At 35.3% G+C, this 19,512-nt stretch overlaps 3 protein-coding genes across 6 annotated transcripts in view; 2 read left to right on the top strand and 1 right to left on the bottom strand.

Moving 5' to 3' along the window:
• The window catches only part of LOC136797903 (resact receptor-like), a 35,991-nt gene extending 28,479 nt beyond the window's left edge, over window positions 1–7,512 (top strand). For all 4 annotated transcript variants that reach the window (XM_067054482.1, XM_067054481.1, XM_067054480.1 and 1 more), the window contains 9 exons: window positions 198–302; window positions 2,258–2,495; window positions 3,045–3,194; window positions 3,491–3,674; window positions 4,093–4,357; window positions 4,972–5,040; window positions 5,654–5,927; window positions 6,264–6,355; window positions 6,852–7,512. The gene's annotated coding sequence lies outside the window, so the exon portion shown is untranslated. The remainder of the gene's footprint in view (window positions 1–197; window positions 303–2,257; window positions 2,496–3,044; window positions 3,195–3,490; window positions 3,675–4,092; window positions 4,358–4,971; window positions 5,041–5,653; window positions 5,928–6,263; window positions 6,356–6,851) is intronic.
• LOC136797930 (atrial natriuretic peptide receptor 1-like) lies at window positions 198–7,187 on the top strand. The gene is made up of 9 exons (XM_067054515.1): window positions 198–302; window positions 2,258–2,495; window positions 3,045–3,194; window positions 3,491–3,674; window positions 4,093–4,357; window positions 4,972–5,040; window positions 5,654–5,927; window positions 6,264–6,355; window positions 6,852–7,187. Exons 1-9 carry the CDS (start codon window positions 198–200, stop codon window positions 7,185–7,187), a joined length of 1,713 nt encoding a protein of 570 aa, XP_066910616.1.
• Window positions 7,513–16,456: 8,944 nt separating the features above from the next.
• LOC136797902 (MOB kinase activator 1B-like) lies at window positions 16,457–18,237 on the bottom strand. Its single transcript, XM_067054477.1, has 2 exons — window positions 17,998–18,237; window positions 16,457–17,528 (listed from the first exon to the last, which is right to left on the bottom strand). Exons 1-2 carry the CDS (start codon window positions 18,139–18,141, stop codon window positions 17,022–17,024), a joined length of 651 nt encoding a protein of 216 aa, XP_066910578.1. The 5' UTR covers window positions 18,142–18,237; the 3' UTR covers window positions 16,457–17,021.
• Window positions 18,238–19,512: the final 1,275 nt, after the last annotated feature.

Genomic DNA, 19,512 nt, shown 5'->3' with positions numbered 1-19,512 from the left:
TTAGAGGTGTCCGCCTTTTAGAGTGTCCGCTAATTGGAGGTTCTACTGTACATCCTAAATCAACAGTCTGCTATTGTTTCCAGCAGTTTCGCTCCAGTTTATTTTTTAACTTTCTCCTGTTTTCCAGGACTCTTTTAAGTCCATTAAAAGATCTTTCTCGTTGTATTAATATTTCTTCCATACTTACCTGTTTCTAGATGCGTGATATTCGGCACGACAACATTAACCCTTTCATTGGAGCTTGTATAGACACAGGCAATGTTATGATTGTCACACAATACGGAGTGCGTGGTAGTTTACAGGTAAGGGATTCCTTTTTTTCTTGTTACACTAGCGAGTTTATGTATTCGAGATAAATCGAGGGGGACGGTATAAAGCAAAGTTGACATGGGACCGAAATCGCCGTCCACTTTGCTCGATGACGATAAAAACACCAAAATACCGTCGTCTGTTTAGGTGAGCAAAGGCGATATAGAGCTGTACATCAACTTTCGACTTTGTTGGACCTACCCCGGTGGAGGTCCTATAAATTAACCTGTGTTTGTTCGTCCGTCCGTTCGTTCGTCTGTTACCAACTTTTCTCAGGATTGAATCATAGGAATCTTTTGATTTTTGGTACAAAAGTGCAAAACGGTGGTGGCCAAAATGTGACGGAGCCTGATTTTCGAGAAAAAAAAATTTTTGGGCAAATTTGGGCCAAAAAACGGCTAAAAAACTGGTTTTTTGGACTTTGTGAAAAATTGGATCATTAATTTTTTTTGATTTTTGCATGAAAGTAGGGTACCATCATAGGTAAAAGATGGCTCAAGCAGAATTTTGCAAAAAAATTTTGTTGGCTCAAAAAACGCATGTTTATCTATAAGAATTACTATTAATAAGCATACATCAATGTTTTTAGTCAAATTACTCAATTTTTTTATGAGATAGATGTTTTTTTTGCTCATGAGGGCTTACTTTTGAAGAATATGTATGTTTAGGACAGGAAATTTTAGTTGCTTGGCGTGTTCTTATAGAAAAACTGGCCAAATTCGATATTTTTTATAAGCACATTATCAATTACTTAGGTATTAGCTTTTCTCGAGATTGGCTTTTTCATTCTTTATGATATTTTGCACAAAGATGCATAACTATAAACCTTCGAATGTGACGGTGTCCGATTTTCAAATAAAAATGTTATTGGGCAAATTTGGGCCAAAAAACGGCTAAAAAACGGGTTTTTGGACTTTGTGAAATATTGGATCATTGTTTTTTTTCTGATTTTTTGCATGAAAGTAGGTAAAAGATACTTCAAGCAGATTTTGGTAAAAAAAGAATTTTTCGGCTCAAAAAACGCATCTTTATCTATAAGAATCACTATTAATAAGCATACATCAATGTTCTTAAGATGCTGAAATTTTTGATGAGATATGTTTTTTTGCTCACGAAGTCTTGAATATGAAAGAATATTTCAAGAGTAAATTTTTGTTTCTAAACGTTTTTTTATAAGAAACAAGCGACTAATTTAAATAGATTGTCACTATTTGTGTTCTGAATGATTGTTAAATGGTCACGTCACGAAGATATCAATTATAAATGTGTTAAATGCATAACCAGGTAGGTCCATAAAAGTATCACTTGTTTTGTATCGATTTCACTTACCGTCGCCCTCGATATCCTTTGATACATAAAATCAGTAATGGAGTGTCTTTGACTCGAATGTTTTCTAATTCGAACAAGTTTTATGGTCCGTTCAGTTAACAAGACCTTATAAAACTTACTCCATAACTCAAAATTTCCTTAACTCGGGCAAGTTAGTCTTCCCCGTGCGTGTTCGAGTTATGGAGGCTCCGTTGTAGTATTAGCCTGGTAAAGTATGAATAACTCGATCAACTATACGGGAAGCCGTATGTCGTCCTCCGTTAGCCTAAAGAAGTGCCGTTGTGCAAAAAAGGCTACATGAATCCGTCCGTTGGTGCGAGTGGTAGTTACTTTTCGATACTTGACCTACTCATTGACTGCTTTATTGATTCAATGTTAATTTCTTTCACTGCCTTGATAAATTTATTTCGAAAATATTCAAGATCTTATTCAAGATCTGTCCTCTTTAGATTATAATAGCAAGTAATATAATAATATAATATAGTAACTAGTAATTTTAGCTAAAATACGTTTTAAATGACATATAAGATATGATCTGAGTAAATGCTACTTAGCTGACAGTTAAGTTTATATTTGCTATATAAACTATAACAAACGATTGAATTTCCTCCCATTCTAGGATATTTTGGAGAACGAAGACATCAAATTAGACAAGTTATTCTGTTTATCCTTACTCCACGACATTGTGAAAGGCATGCAATATCTCCACGCTGAAGACATCAAATCGCATGGCAATCTCAAATCATCCAATTGTATCATCGACAGCCGGTGGGTTTTGAAAATCACAGATTTTGGACTGCAAGAGTTTAAAAGCAAACAAGATGATTCAAATATTGAAGCACATCAATTTTATAGAAGTGAGTCCTGGACCTTTTCCTAATCTCAATGTCATGTTTTAATGATTAAAATATCGATAATCGAATCAATGGCAATGCGTATTTAGTGCACGTTTTACTAATTATGCATCAGTACGCTATTGTTTTAATGCTGGATTAATTAAGTTCTCATCACGATCTTATCATTTTTTTTAGCATTTCACTTAGAAGAACTTTCTCCAGTTTAAATCTACTCTCGATCTTTTTACGCTTTGTAATATTTCTTTAGAATCTTTGAAGGAAAAAAAGAATCTTTCTATAGTTGTCGAGGATTTAAAGCTGAGAACAAGAAGCCAAAGCGGCATGAAGGCCCAGCGAAAAAGCAATAGTCGAATGTCTGTTATAAGGCGCCGTTTCTTCCAAAATTTACTTAAATTGACAAAGTGCTGCTTTTTCAAAAACGGACAATCACCACGGAAAGCGACTTGCTAATAAAAAGCCTGATGCTGGGAAAATAAAGAAATAAACAATAATTCTACTAGACAGTGTTTCAATTGAACAATTTTTAATGAGTTTATTTTCTTCCCATAGATCTATTATACAAAGCACCTGAGCTTTTACGGCTACCGGACCCAAGTGGCCGAGGGACGCAGAAAGGAGACGTCTATAGTTTTGCCATCATTATTCAAGAGTTCCATACTCGCGAAGGACCATGGTCTACTTCTTATCTTGAGCCTAAAGGTATGTCATTTTGTTAAACTAAGATCGACCAATAATAAAAGACTGCTAAATGGTTAAACTTGTGAAACTCAACTCAACATAATAATTAAGGCAGATGCATTAAAGTTTTCTCTATTCGCTTTATTTGGTAAAAAGTTATAAGCTTGCCAAGAGACTCTTTTTCCCCTTTTCCCCGCTAATATGGTAGCCTCTTTAGACGCATAAGCCAACTAAAGCTTGAGAATAAAATTGAACTCAGATATTTTCAACCGCTATTAAAGGTTTTAAGTATTCATCTATTTACTTTCTAATTCTAGAAATTGTGACTCGTGTGAAACGAGTTGAACGCCCACCTTTCCGCCCTCACGTTCCTCAACTTATTGAGAACGCTGAAACGTTGAGAGACTTAATGAAAAAGTGCTGGGATGAGAACGCCGACGAACGACCCTCTTTCGCCGAGTGCCGTAAAGAAATCGAAAATCTCATGAAAATAAACGGATTGTAAGTCTACAAGAGCTGAAAAATATCACCTTTGCTTTGAAAATGAAAAACTAAATTGAACTACTATATACGTTTTAAAAGCAAAGCCGGTATTTTCACGCAGGGAAATGTCTCCCGTTCAGCCATTAGAAAAGTGATCAAGGTTTAATCTTTATTTTTTTTCAAACAATCGCCCGAATAATTCTCTATATTTGAACAACCGGACCCAGAGACCTTGTCCGTCGTCACGAGTTATCTATCGATCAATCTATCAACTTATCTACCCCGGTCCCTTTCTGCTCAAGGATTGGTGAATGTATAGAAGAGCTATCTTCTTCGTCACTATTTCTACGTAAGAGAAGTCCATGAAAGTTTAGTTTAGGCTTTTGTTGACATATTTCTCTCCCTTGCACATTTTAATTCTTTCTATGCACCATAGAAAACTGAACATTCTTGATAATATGGTCGCCATGATGGAAAAGTACACAAATCATTTAGAAGAAGTTGTGGAGCAACGAACTGGCGAACTAATCAGCGAAAAACAACGCACTGAAAATCTCTTATTACGCATGCTCCCTAAATCGGTTGCTAGGCAACTGATGAAAGGGCAAGAAGTTGAAGCAGAGAGCTTTCAGGAAGTGACTATCTATTTTAGTGACATTGTCGGATTCACAACCCTGTGTTCTGATAGCACACCTCTCCAGGTAGGGCTTAACTTTCCAGGGGTTATACAGTGGAGTCTGTATAACTCGAACACACACGGGGAACAGAAATTTGTTCGAGTTAAGGAAACTTCAAGATAGAGTAAGTTTTATAAGGCCTTGTCAACTGAAGGGACTATATAAAACTTGTTTGAGTTAATAAGACATTCGAATTATAGAGGTTCGAGTTAAAGAGACTACACTGCATCATTACTTTGGTTTTAAATTGATAGAATTTGGATTGGCTTATGAAGAATCTACACGTACATTTTCTTCAGAGCTTGGAGTTATAGGGTTCCAAAGATTATAAATTTGAACATTTTTTAGTACAGCTCAAGCTCTCTAATTCGACGTTCTACTATTCGATACGCTCCATTATTCGATAATATTGAAAGCTATTGTCAACAAGAAATTCTCATAAACGACACTCTACTATTCGATACGCTCCCCTAATTCGATGAAAATCCGATTCCCCTTGAAAATCGAATTAGAGAGCGTCGACTGTATTTTTCAATCTTCTCTTTGCATCCGCGTTCAACTTGACTTTTAACTTGAAGTCGCTTTCATTGGTTTAAACTGATACCTCGTCAATTTATTTTTCTTTATCTCTATTTCAGGTTGTTTCGTTACTCAATGATTTATACACCCTCTTTGATGACGTCATCTCTTATTACGATGTCTACAAGGTAAGTAAGATTTAAAAAAAAATACGAGGATACGAGGGTACAAAAGCTTGGTTTTATTCAAAAACGTTAAAAGTTTTATTTTTACATAAGTGTTCCCGTTTCATATCAGACACATATTTCATATCAGGACAGTGTCTTCCTATCGTTATACTGTATATCACGCTGATATAAGCAAAAATGTCTTTCTTTTCCTCCTTTCTGACCAATCTTGCTCCACATCCGTGTCGATCCAATGTGAAAAAGCTTGTAAATTAAAATTGATGAGTAAGCGAACGATATCACTCTTATTTAAAAACCTTTAATTCGAAATTAACCTAAAGGTAGGCTTTAGAAACATAAACAATGATAGTTAAATTTTAACAAACGACAAACGAACAGATGCTTGCTTGCTTAACTGGTCAGGTGGTCAGGCTCCTCGCGACAGTAGTTTTCCATGTAGGGTATCTACTGTAAATTTTTAAAGCTGACCCAGCGTTGAGCGTGGATCCAGTCTCGACTGGGATCTGATCTTTCCAGTCTCTCACGCTATCTTGTCTTGTCTTTCAAATAAATAGATAAAAAAAAGCAGCAAATTGTAAAGTAGTTGATTACTGTTTCTTTTTTTTTTGCGTAGGTTGAAACTATAGGTGATGCGTACATGGTCGTGTCCGGTCTCCCCATCCGTAACGGGCGCCAACACGCCCGTGAAATATCCGCCATGTCGCTACACATCCTCGACGCAGTCAAAACATTCAAAATCCGACATAAACCCGATAAACCGTTATTAGTGAGAATCGGATTACATTCGGGACCGGTTGTAGCGGGTGTTGTTGGAACGACTATGCCACGATATTGTTTGTTTGGTGACACGGTCAATTATGCTGCTCGAATGGAATCTAATGGTGAACGTAAGTTATCCATGATATCAAGTGCTTCAACATTGCTCAAACTGTACCATCAAGAAGAAAAGAACTACATTGCAGTCTCCATGACTCGAGTCGCGGACATTTCGAGTTATGGAGATTTGTTTATAAGGTTATGTTAAATGAAGGGACTAGGAATCATGTTTGAGTTAAGGAGACATTCGAGTTCTGGAGGGTCCACTGTATTTCATTTTTTGTATTACTCGTAAGTTTCATGTCTTTAGTAAGAATTCATCTTTTCATGATATTCACCACTGCAATGACTTTATGAAATTATGTAATTTTTCTCATTTTCTTTCTAATGGAATGTTTTCTTTTCAGCTTTACGGATCCATGTCAGTCAACCGTTGAAAAAGAATTTGGATTTGTTCGGTACTTTTCATACTGAAGATCGTGGTCCCGTGTTCTTAAAGGTAATTTACAATTATCTTTAAAGCTCTTCACCTCTTACTAAGAATACTTAGGCCAGTTAGCGGGCGCGCGGCTTTGAACCAGGCCCGGCGGAAGCGGGGAGGCTGGGGAGACTTCAGCCTTCCCACTTTTAAGCAATTGAGATTTTTTCACGAATTCCTAGCGAATCTTATCTCATTTTGAGCCTTCAGCCTCCCCAATCTTACGGTTGTTCCGCTGGGCCTGTGAACCAAGCCGTCTACCAACTGGCCTAATGACTCTCAGCAGATTAGTAAACCAACCATGACACCAAGAATAAGTAAGATTCTAACATTCCTGCCACAGGTCAAATTTTCTTTCGGTTGACATTTTTGCGAATTTTATCTCTTTATTAGATTTCACGAAACACTTGAAAAAGGTAATTGAAAGTATTCAAAAAAATATGACCTTATCGAGTGTGACTCTGTCCAATTTTCTTTCCTGAATACAGTATAATGAATTCGGTAAACTCCTCTGTAGGGAATTGGAGACGTACCAACGTTCTGGTTAAAGAGCTGTGATGATCCAATCAATCGAAATCAACTCAATATATCTCTCAGTAATATCTACCCGTTAATACGGAACTCACCCGGGAATCGACGACGTCAGCCTCACGGTACCGGAACACCGCAAAGTCATCGTGGATCTCCCATAGCACTCGCAAGTCGTTTCGATCGGACCAGTAGTTTAAGATCAAGTTTAACTCATTATAATCATAACTCTCGAACCCAGCCCCCTCAAGAGAATGGTGTTGTTAGTAACGAATTTGAACCCTTGATGCCGTTTGATAATAATGTCGCTGAGGCTTTTAAATGACCTCACTAAAGAGAGGGGTAGTGAGAAATTTTCTTCAAGCTTTCTTGTTGATTTTAAAGAGAAAATGTAGAGAGAAGGATCGCTGGTCGATCGACCAATCATGTTCAGTTCTGTTTATTACTTGAACCAATCAGATGTGTGGGTTACATCATCTTTAACGAATAGCGTACCGAGAATAGCTTTGTTTGTCGACCAATGAAATTGGCGTATTATTCGAATGATGAATGGTTTTCAACTAATGATAAACGAGGATCAATTTCTCTCCACCAATGGAATTTGAGAATAGAAGTTCTACAACCAATGAGAATCAAGGAATAAAACAAAAGTTTGGTTTGATTTTGAAAAGTGTGTTCTGGAACTTAATAGCTTGGTCGTCAGCTTTTTATTTTTGGTGACGGAATTTGAACATAAGGGATTTGTTTACACTTTTTAACGTTTCAAAGCAAACGAAACGAAATGAAGATACTATCCAAACAGACTTGGTTTGTATGATGGGAACGGAAAAGGAAACTTGCTAACAGAATGATCAGCAAAGACTATGAATGAAGAACGTATCTTTATATAATATACAGATTGCTATCATTCGTTTGAAAATGGACAGATTATACGTTCGTTGGTCGTTCAAAATGATTCTTTTAAGTTCGTAAAAAGACGATAAGCAGACTCTTGTATGGAAAGAGGACCCAATGCACAGACATATTATCATATACATAGAAAATACAGATATCTTTACCTTTTTATTATTGATGAGTTCAAATCAAGGTCTTAAGTCTGACGATGGGACTCAAAACTCATATTTGAAACTTTGTGACTTTTCACCTATTTTTGTTATGGCGATGTCAAATTTAGGCTTGTAACTATTTTTTGTACCTGCGGGGGACCAATAGTGGTTCAGTTTTTTTTTGTGAGTATTAGTGATTTGGTCCGAGTTTGTCATGGTCAAGGGATCATGCTTTGACTCTGATTTCTCAGCGAAAACTTTAGCAAATACTAAGAAGTTTTCAACTGGATAGTCTCGGACCCAACCACGTCAAACAACGATATGCAGCTTTTTCTTACGGCACTTCATAGCCACCATTTCAAACGAATTTGATAGGCAAAAAAAGGACGCTTACAGATCTCACTCATTAACAAGGTTAATTAACGGTCTCGCGACGACGCATGATGTTGCGAGAGCCACCATTCGCGCCACGGAACTTTGTTTACAGATATGCCACTCACAAAATATCGACTTTGCTTTTAGAGCAAATTTCCGCTCAGTTTTTTGTTTTATTAGCGAACGTGATATTTTATGTCTGCCTTGCTTTCGGGTTTAACCTGTGGAAAAGCGCCGTGTTATGAACGAAAGTGGCAAGAATCTCAAGTTATCTACCGATATTTGACCTCGCCATTATATTTCTTTACGTTTAGACTCCACTTTTTAAAAGACTAGTTGATAGACATATTTTTATTCTTTTTATTATCTTTATTTTGGACATCTTTGCACGTTGCTTAGACATTTTTCGACATGCGTAAATTTTGCAAATATTTCTTTTGCGGGTAAGAGGAAGAAGTACAAAATTTGTAATTTGGTTTTGCAATATTTTGAGTCTTTTGAATTCTAAATTTGACCGGAAAATCTTAGTTTGACATTTTTTTTGATCAATTTTACTTTTTGTGATACCATGATAAATTATTTTTTTTTTACATTTTTGTAAATTTCTTTAGAAATTAGAGAAGTAGAGCTCCAGCTTAATTCCTATTTTGACAGCTAAGATATGGGAACAATTTTCCATCATTACAACAGAGCTCTACTTTTCTAATTTGAAAATTTCAATTTTCAGTGGTGAATTAGAAGTGTTGTTATCATAGACTCGAGACTCCTGCGATGGGAAATCATACCATATTATTTCCCATCCAGAACGCCGGTTTTTACGAACGGTTTTTACACAAACGCCGGATTGAAAGTAAAACTATGGCTAGATTTCAAAAAATGCAGTCCTCAAAACAAAAGAACCGCTAGATACAATCCGTCGTCATGATCGCGGCGCACTCTAGGCGCGTTCTGAATGGGAAATAAGTGGCTTCATTTTTCTTACCGAGAAAGGTCGTAAGGTCTCTAATTTTTAGCTGGTAAAATCTCTCAACATAAATGGTAAAAGTATCTTTTTTTGTTGCCATTTTTGAGTCCTGCTCTGTTATAAATTTTTTTTACATTTTATATTTTAGAAATTTCCATTATACATATATAAATTTCAATTTTATTTTTTCATACTAATTTTTTTCCTTGTTCGTCCTTCACAAATGATGTAATTTTTTTCGCCTTTTTTCATCATATTAATTAATTGTATATTACGTAATAATAATGCCGAGAAGAATCGTCTCAATTTTTTTAGTAAAAATTTTTCGTCCAATTTTTTTTGCTTCCCTTATCATGCCTTTAAAAGAATGTGTGGGCCTCTAACCTTTTTCCTTTGTTTACCTTTGACCTTTTTTAAGGCCTCCTTTGCTGTTTGACTTTTCTTAGACCAAAATTTTCACCAAAATTGCAAAGAAAACTTTCTGTGATGTGAGATTTCATGCTTTCTGCACTTTCTGTGAGCTAAAATTTTCCCTAAAAATACTTTAGGCGTACAAACTTTCACGAGCAGAAACTTTCACGATTTTCGCGAATTTTGGCCCTTTTCGCGAAAGTGAATGTTCCTCAAAAATTCTAGGAAGGGCCATTCGCGAAAGTTTATGCTTGCGAAAAATTCTTGACAAAATTGGAAATCTGTAAAACTTCAAACTTTGAATAAAATGCAACTTTATGGCACTTTTTAGCCTGATAAATGTTTCAAGTCAATCCTTGAAGTATTTGTCCCTCTAAGTCATTTTTTCACGTGAAAATTCTCAATTTTATGTCTTGATTCGCGAAAAACATTTTCCCGTTAAATTCACGAAAGTAAATGTCGTGAATTTCGCGATTTTTAAGTTATCGGGTTTACCTGATTTACCCGTTTACTCATGTCGGCCTCTTTACAGCTCAAACTCGGGTAACTCAGGTTCAAATATCAGTGGTTTTCGCAAAATTGTTTTGCTAAAATAAAACAAGAAAAAAAAGCAATCATCACATTTTGCATTATTACTTGTCTGTTCACCGTAAGTGTGCTCTCTTTTTACTTCTCGGGTGAGTTAAGGCAAGTTCCAAACATATTTTGCGTGACGCGCACCGCTTGCCATTGTTCCTTAACTTTCGTATATAGCTCAAAAGAAGCGTATTAAGGAGAGGATTTCGGAAAGTGCTGGGCCGAAAATTTAAATTAAGCCAATCTCAAGATATCGGCTAAAAACTGATTTTTACGTTAGGAAATACGTCGAAAAAACACGTCAAAAAGACAAGTTAAATGACGTCATATTTAAAAACAGCGATAACTTCGATTACATTACGACAATTTACACTAAATTTTGACTGGAGACGTTGATTGTTAATTCTGAAATATTGCATGAAAAAAATTTGAAAATTTTTGATGACGTCATCATTATTGACGTTTTTATTTTTACCGACAGTAAATGACGTCATCTAAAAAATTTGAAAATTTCTCTACAAATATTTTAGAATCATTAATCTACGTCTCCAGTCAAAATTTGGTGTTATTTGTAGCAATGTTATCGAAGTTATCGCTGTTTTTAATATGACGTATTTAATTGTCTTTTTGACGTCTTTTTTCGACGTATTTCCTAACGTAAAAATCAGTTTTTGGCCGATATCTTGAGATTGACTTAATTTAAATTTTCGGTCCAGCACTTTCCGAAATCCTCTCCTTAATACGCTTCTTTTGAGCTATATACGAAAGTTAAGGAACAATGGGAAGCGGTGCGCGTCACGCAAAATATGTTTTAGACTTGCCTTAACTCACCTGTTTTTATAATTTTCTACTTTTCTACAAGATCTTCATTTTTTCTCTTCCATTTTCATCTTCATTTTTAGAATTTTTTTAAAGTTGATTTATTTCAATTGGTTCAACTCATTAATATCTTTCCAATGATACCAAATTTATAAAGATTGAAGAATCCCTTCAAAAGTTATAGGTAAAAGAAAGAAGAGTGCACACTTATCGTGAATAGACTTTTTTAGTTTTCTGTCTCCACGTTGTATTAAGATTATTTTCTAAACACCGCATCTTAAAGCTGACATGTCAATGCAAGAAAGTCAATGGTTAACTGTGGAAAATTTTTGTTGACAAAATGGGCGTGGCCTCGACGCTAATTTGGGAAATTCCCCTTTATAGGATTCAAAATACTTAAATAGCAAAGTTTGGCTAGTCCCCAGTCCCTTTGTTGTATTTGATGAATCATTTTTAAACACCGGACCTTAAGATCTGATATCTCAAGGCTTGACGCTTAGCAGGGTATTTCCACATTTTTTTAGTTCCAAAGCACTCACTCCTGAACAAACAGAGATATTAGATAAATGCCAACGTTTATCATGAAAGTTCAAACCATCAAAAAATATTCCTCATTTCAATAAACATAAGGCGGTATGTTTTTATCAATCATTAAAAAGGATTTTGAAAGATATTTTATTGAAATTAAATACGTCACTTTCTTATTTATACTGTAATGACTTCAAAGTCACGTCAATCTTCCTACAAGGTTTTCAATGGGGGGAAATCGTAGAAAGTTACAAAGAGACAACGCAGGAAAAAAGCCACACACGTCTTGCGGTGTAGGAGCTAGACTTTACTCCGGGAGTGTGAGCCATAAGGGTACCCTTTTTCATACCTCACAAGTCTCTCAAAGAGAAATAAATTCATAAGTTAGTCTCTGAAAGCGCCCTATTATCACAGAAATAACAAATTCCCTCTCAAAGGGTCACAAATTCCAAAATTTGAATAAAATTAGTCAAAATCTGGGGACAAATCGACCAAAATTTAGGAAAAAGTCTCTTTAAGGCTCTCTAAAATTTCGAATTTTTCTCATTATAAGGGTCTAATTTCGATTTTGGACATAACCATTACCTCGCAAACCTAGTACCCCCCAGCATTATACTTTACACTAAGGTCTTGATTAGAAGCCAGATTCAAATTTTTGAAATTTTCCAGGACTAGGTGGCTACTTGCTCTTTATTTAATATTTTTGACAGATTTTTAAACCCTTAACTCGTCCTCCAACAAAAAATCTACAAAGTAAAATAAGTACGGAGAAGAATAGAAAGGCCACGCCCATTTTGTCAATAAATTTTGTCCACATTTAACCATTGAGTTTCAAGCCGAAGGCTAGAGGTCAATCTCCTTGGTAGGATTTGAAGCCAACAAATCCTACCAAAGTTGCGCGGCCTTGAGCGACCCGCCTGGTTTTTACACAAATGACAGATTGAAACTAAAATTTACCGCTTAATTTCGAAAAATATATCACTCGAAAACAAAGGAATTGCTAGATTCAATCCGTCATCAAAAATACGGCGCATATTTTAAGGCTTCAATTTTTCTTGCCTGAGAAAGGTTAGAGATTGACCTCTAGCCTTCGGCTTGAAACTCAATGCATTTAACCATTGACATGTCAGCTCTTAAAATCAGGTGTTTAGAAATTGAAATTAACATTTTCAAAAACTTTGAGAAATTGCCTAAAATTTGAGCCATAGATGAAAAAATTTGAGCCAAGCCAACCTTGAAAACTAATTTGAAGATCAACTTCCCAAGAAAAAGATCTACGGGGGAGGCAGAACCCACCTAGATCCGCGCACCACCGGATAGGCTGTTTTCCGGAAATTTTGCCGGACCTCAAACAGTGACCCATTTACATGTGCGGAATTATTTTTACTTTAGTGTATAAACAAGGCCTTAAAAATCGAAGCGCTGTCTCGGGAATTGAATGACAAATTTTGGTTGGTTGATTTTGGCTGCTGCACGTTTTATTTTGTTTCAAACTTTCAAGTTTTAATTAATTGTCTTGCGAACTTGATTCAGGTAACTCTCATCCTTGTTGTGCAAATACATCCTGTAGATGACTGATGTTGTTTTTTCTGAAAGCTAGATTTCCTAGTGTGACTAACTGTAAGGAGGCAAGATGAGAAGTTTTTGAGAGTGGTCGAAATACACTGATCTAGGTACCAAAGGATATGAGCAACAGAGGAAATAGAATAGAGACATAAGTGTGCAGTAATGGAAACAGTATATTTCGAAACGTAAACAAGAATGCCGAAAATGTATAATAGAACTTGGGATGACATTGGGGATGCATCAAGATATATATATATATAAACTATAACAAGCATTTAATTTGATCTTATTTAAAAAGCAAAAGACGAAAAGGCTATAAAGACGAAAGGCAAAAACTGGATCACTACCCTTATTCTTCAAGTCACAAGTAACAACACCAATTTGTCATTTCAACTTTGAGAAAGCAGATACAAATATTCAATCGTACCAGGCTTGTATACCACGTACGTGTCAAAATCAAAACAATCATTAAATCTGACAGTCTGACATCTTTCTCAAAGAACTTGTCCCATCATATCAAATCCCAAAACAACTTGACAATCGTTTCATAGCTCATTGACCGGTTAATTTATAACAATTATGAATAAAAAATACATAACCATAACACTGGATAACAGGCCCCTATCCTCAAAAGGCTAAATGAAGCAGCACAACGACCGACAATCACAACTCCAGAAACGATGACAAGTGTCACTCCAGCCACAAATCACTCAGAATGCAGGAAAATCTTTTAAGCCTTGAACAAAATTCTAGTGCCAGAAATTATCTTGATTCAAGACAGACACGACTCCTCAAAACAAAGCAAAGGAACAACAAAAGCCAGAAGAAGCAAACAATCAAGTCAAAGATTGAATTTAAAATGCCACATATTCAGGTGAATACTGATAAACTTGCCTCGATAACTTTACCAGCCTTTTAAGACTATCTAAATCCAGACGAAAAGAGAAAACAATACAAAGATTCATACCGAAAATTAAAGGAGGGGTGGCAGTGAGAGTTGATGGACGTTTTTACTCGTAGCGAGGCTACCATTATTGTTGTTGATCGCTCCTGTGAGGGCGTTTGAGGCGGTAGCGGGTGAAGAGGTTGTAGTTCGTTCGTTATTTGGATGGACGAAGCCAGCTTGCTGGATGCTTTCGAATACTGTTACCAGGATATTGGTTTCATTGCCTACTGAAGAAACTGGCACTGTTGATGGAATTGTAAAGTTTGGGCGAGCCGTTGGATTCAACGCTGGTTGTTGACACGTGTAGCAGATATAGCGGCAAAATGGCTGAAATGGTGGTCGTTGTTCGTCGTGTTGTTCGTTATTCAGATGATGAAAGCCATGAAAGATTGAAGTTGTGATCAATTGAGACCGAGCTGAACTGCGCTGAAAGGGGCTTGACGGTAGGATATATATAGGCGAAGGACAGAATAACCGGCAGCCGAAATATATTATTTCATAACCGCCTCGGTGCGGTGGCGGGATGTACTTCATTCGACTTGGAATTAACCTGAGCTAAGGTTTAGCTCCAAGTTATGTAGAATGACAAGTAAAGGCCCCCAGCGCTTTGTGCGAGGGTGTCATTGGGGCTAAAGGAAGGAATCAGGTCGGGGAGAAAAAAAGTGAACAATAATTTAAAGGGAAGAAAAGTATTTTTTAAGTTTTAAAGCTAACAATGATAGAATGAAATTAAACTAAACAACAACAAAAAAGTTACAAAAAATCGCTTGAAAGAATGAAAAAGTGCAATATATAGGTAGTGAATAATTAAAGAAGAAAAAAAAAGAAAATTTGTATTTTTTCTAAAAAATCATTTAGTTTTAGCATAAAAATAAGTTCACTTCATAAAAACTATTTATGAAACTAATTATTTATCAATTAATTATTTTCAAATAAAACAAAAAAAAACATACGGAACGCTGTTAACATTATGTAATGGTATTGAAGTTCCTTATTATATGACGTCAAATTCATGATATGCACCAGTGCAATGACTTCACTTTTTTATTTTTGTTCCACCCAATACGTCATATTTTTTATTGTTTAAATGACGTATTGGGTGGAAAATTTTAAAAGTTCTCAGAAGACTCTCCAGTGGTGCATATCATGAATAGGATCACGTTGGGAAATTCCCGCTAAAGGTCGGTCTCCACTTTCGCGCAAAAATGAGCGAAACCTTTTTTTTTCAATCGATTTTGCCTGCATAAGATTACTTTCGCGCAAAAGTGGAGACCGGCCTTAAAAAGTTGAAAGAAGTTCAACTTTTTTAAACCGTTACGTCAGATTTGCCCAATGGAATTGCTTCATTTTTCAACCGACCAAAGACCTTACAAAAACGTCAAAAACTTTTCGCTCATTTTGCACGAAAGTGGAGACCGGCTTTAATTCAGGCTCAAAAGCGGCGATACAGACTAAAATTCTAAGGACCACAGAAGAATATTGTTTCGAATGGTGATAAACTTTCGTTTAACTATTTACAAACTGAAAGCCACTGATTATTACGTCATAGTTTAGTAAGGGAATATGACGTAATCTAAGGGGTGACGTAATGTTCGAGCAAAAAAATATAAAAAGTAAGTGGATCGATGAGAGAAAAACATATGCTCTCTAAAATCCATGAGATTGAAATTAATCCCAAGTTTTATCCTACCTTATTCCTAAACCATACTTCAATAGAATTAAAGAAGAAAGAAAAAAACAATAAATGCTTTTTGAGAATTTTATTTTCGTACACATCAAGTGATGACCCCATTAAGTCATCTCACAAGTAAAGTAACTGTAGAATCCCAGAATATTATTTTTTGTGTTTAATTTATCCCTGTTAAATCACTGTTAAACAAATACATCTTTAGAGAGAATTTTTATAGAGAATTTTCTATCAATTAAATTCAAGTCGAGACTTAACTGTGCTTTAGAATGAGTTTGCCACAATTGAAAACTATAGTACTTCATAAAATACCAAAGACAACAAATATAAAAGCTGGAATTGATAGGAAAAGCTGAATTAAATCTTAACCAATCTATTTTAAACTCGTCTACAAGATACGAATAGGTGACAAAAAATTAGGTATAGGTGTATTATATACCATTGGAAAGTGAATTAAAAAAATCCACAGCTGGTCATAATTTTTTTTTTTTTTTTTTTTTTTTTTTTTTTTTTTTTTTTTAATATACATGATTTGAGAAGCTACATTACACTTACGTACTTGCTTTTGGCAAAATCTACAGTATTATTTTGGTTGAATAAAAATGTGTTGCCTTGATTCATTTTCTTAAGCACATTCTAAAAATTCTGTCCAAACATACTACAAACTACTGTAAAATCAGTTATAAACAAAATTGTTATTTTTCAGTTATATATATAAACATTTGAACATAAACCAACAAACCAAAAAAACCAAAACGACTTGGCTTCGAGCTTTTAAACCAAACATAATTACAGCTTAGTAAGTGAACCAAAAATAATAACTTCATTTTTTTACACAATCATTCATCTGGGGGTTATAATGTCACCATATAAAAAAATATTTTTCGATTTTCTATCAAGTCACATCAAGATTTTGGCAAAAATTCCATTTGAATTAACATAATAATTCAGCATTTGGTTACAAACATATGTAACCAGTTTCCTCAATTTTAGTATAACACATCTATCTACTTCACAAAGTAATTAGCCAGTAAAAATTTACGATTTAACGAAGCAAAACAATAAACCAATTCCTTAGTTCCAGTTGGTATAAGGTGCTCTTGGAAGGTTTCGGTTATTATATGGTATCATGAATGCATTCAAAAATATTCCAAAAATAAAATTTGATTCCCATTTGGTATAATCACTCATAACAAATTGTGTAGCTTCCAGTAAAAAATGGAGGTGAAATCAAGAGGAATTTATGCAGAGGCTTTGTTAATTAGCCTATCGATCAATTCTTGCAAAGGAGCCAGCTCTCTTTTCTCAATCAAATTAAACTCTTGCACAAAGTAGATAAAATGCTTGAAAGACGTATTCAAATGAGCTTCTTCTTTCAAGCTGACGACTTGCGGGAAATGTTGATGGTAGATATGAGCATAAACACGGAACAGACGTTTTAACATGGTTTTAGCGATACTCAAAAAATTCTTGGGGAATGGTACTCCAATCTTGGACGGAAATAAGGTCTCATCATCAAGCTGATCCTGAACCCATTGCATTAGGTAATCAATATATTGCGGTGCAGAACATTTTACAGGCTTCTTAATAGAGGTACCATCAGCCCAAAGGTATTCAAATTTGGGTCCAGCAGACATGACTGGACAACTTTCAGGGGTGCATTCTTCTGTTATGGTTCCATATAACATATTAATTTGATTGAAGAAGTCAACGGTATTGACAGCAACCCATTCATTTAGATCTTCGCCCTGAAAAGGTGAAAAGACAAATATTAGCAACAACAAATTTTTTAGGAAGGCAAATCTTTTTTAAGCTAAGCTTACATTTAAGTGTGACTGAAAAGTTGTGAATAGCTTCAACAGAAAATGATTTTCAATTGTCAAAATAAGTTTTGCAAAAACACTGCTGCGACACCTTTACACTTTAAAAATTAATTCTGCTACATAAAACAAGTCCCATAAAAAGTACCGGGTGATACAGAAAAAAAGTGTACAAGTTTGAAGTTAGTTTTCTAGAAAATTGAAAATGTTATAAATCCAAGCTTTTTTGCCATTCGAAGGAGGAAAGACTAACTTGAATTTTGAGCTATCATACTTCAAATTTGCGTCACGTGTTCAAAAGTTATCGAAAGCGTCATTTTTGAGAAAAAAGACATAGGAGTTGTATACTGTAAACCTCTTCAACTAAAAAATGCTAAAATATCAAAGAAAATCATACTTCAGGTAGCATCACAGCATTTCGAAGATTTCCTGATCCAAGAGTAGCTTCAGCATGTTTTAATAAATCATATTGATGTGTTCCTTCTGGGATACTTCTCCTTGGACGAAAAGTCTTATTTTTATTGGCAAACAAAAAACTCATGACTATTTATATTAGTGTTCCAGATACCCAAATTATAATCTTTTGGGTGCACGTTTTTCTCTTACATCTAATGTTTTATGTCATGTCATGTTTTCTAAAATACAGAAAGTAGTAATTTTTGAATATTTAATTTATTAAATATATTAAGTCGTCTCTAATGGGTAAAAGTTGGTGCTCAGAGCATGCATAGCTTCCCAGGGACCCCCCCCCCCCGCTACAAAATGATAACCCATTCAATATATTTGAAAATCTAAGTGAATTTTTAATATAGAATTTTGGAACTAAAGATTGCGATTGGGTTCTTACTCCTAATTTTCCCTATTTTTATAATAAAATCGTAAGGTTCAAGATTATAGGGTGTTTTTATTATGATTAACAAATGTTTATTTCATCTTATGATTATTGCCTTGAATTAAAAGAAGAGTTTTATTTTTGTGACCCTTTAATCCTTGAAAAGTGCACATAACTTTGTGTGCAGATATCTGGGAACTTTCCCAGAACAAATTTTAAAACTGAGGTTGCTTACAATTAACACAGATTGGACGATTTGGTACTGAAACAGTCCCCTCCCAAAAAAGGTTGACGGGCAATAGGCACTTCCATCTTATATCAGTCTCATGTAATTGTGGATTAACATTTCCAGGGAGTCCAGGGGTCTTAGTGTTTTTCCAAGGGGTTGGATTCCAAGGAATGGAAGAAAATTTTTGGAATTTCTCATAGATATCAAAACAGGGGTTTTAACATTTTCTTACAGATGGACAAAAGACAACAACATGCAGATGAATGGTCTTAAATTTGAGCACCTTACCTACGGGAAAAATGACACCCTGAAGTTCTTGCTACTTTTCCAACACAGCAACGTTAATCAAAAATAAAAAGAAGTTAAAGACCTCAAAGTCACCCTAGACACAAAGTTGACATATGAGAAACAATCCAAGATCAAATTAAAAAAGTAACAAATATAAGTGCATGTACATACCGCAAATTCAACAGGGCCCTCGCTTGTCCAACATCCTTCCCAGACTGTACAATAATGAACTCAGAGTAATGTTACTGTACATATATTTTATCTCATTAGATCAATACATTCGCTATACTAAATAGAAATGGTACTTTTATCATAGTGTGCAAGGGCAGGCAAGGGGGTTCCAGGTCCCACCTAACCAAAGTGAAATCACAAACCTGCAAAAACAGGAATCAACACACTTCCTTGTCCGCCATCTTTAATTTGGCAAATGAATCCAGTAAAATTAACGTTTACTTTTGTCATCGCGGATATCGCACGTGTCACTCATATTTTGATGCACTGCGTTGCTGTATTTTGCTTTTGCGCTTGCAATGTAGGCACACTGATTGGATCAATATTTCCAC

Source organism: Clytia hemisphaerica, unplaced genomic scaffold, assembly GCF_902728285.1.
Source record: "Clytia hemisphaerica strain Z4C2 unplaced genomic scaffold, Clytia hemisphaerica genome assembly, whole genome shotgun sequence".
NCBI lineage: Eukaryota > Metazoa > Cnidaria > Hydrozoa > Leptothecata > Clytiidae > Clytia > Clytia hemisphaerica.
This window is presented reverse-complemented; position numbering and strand designations above follow the sequence as displayed.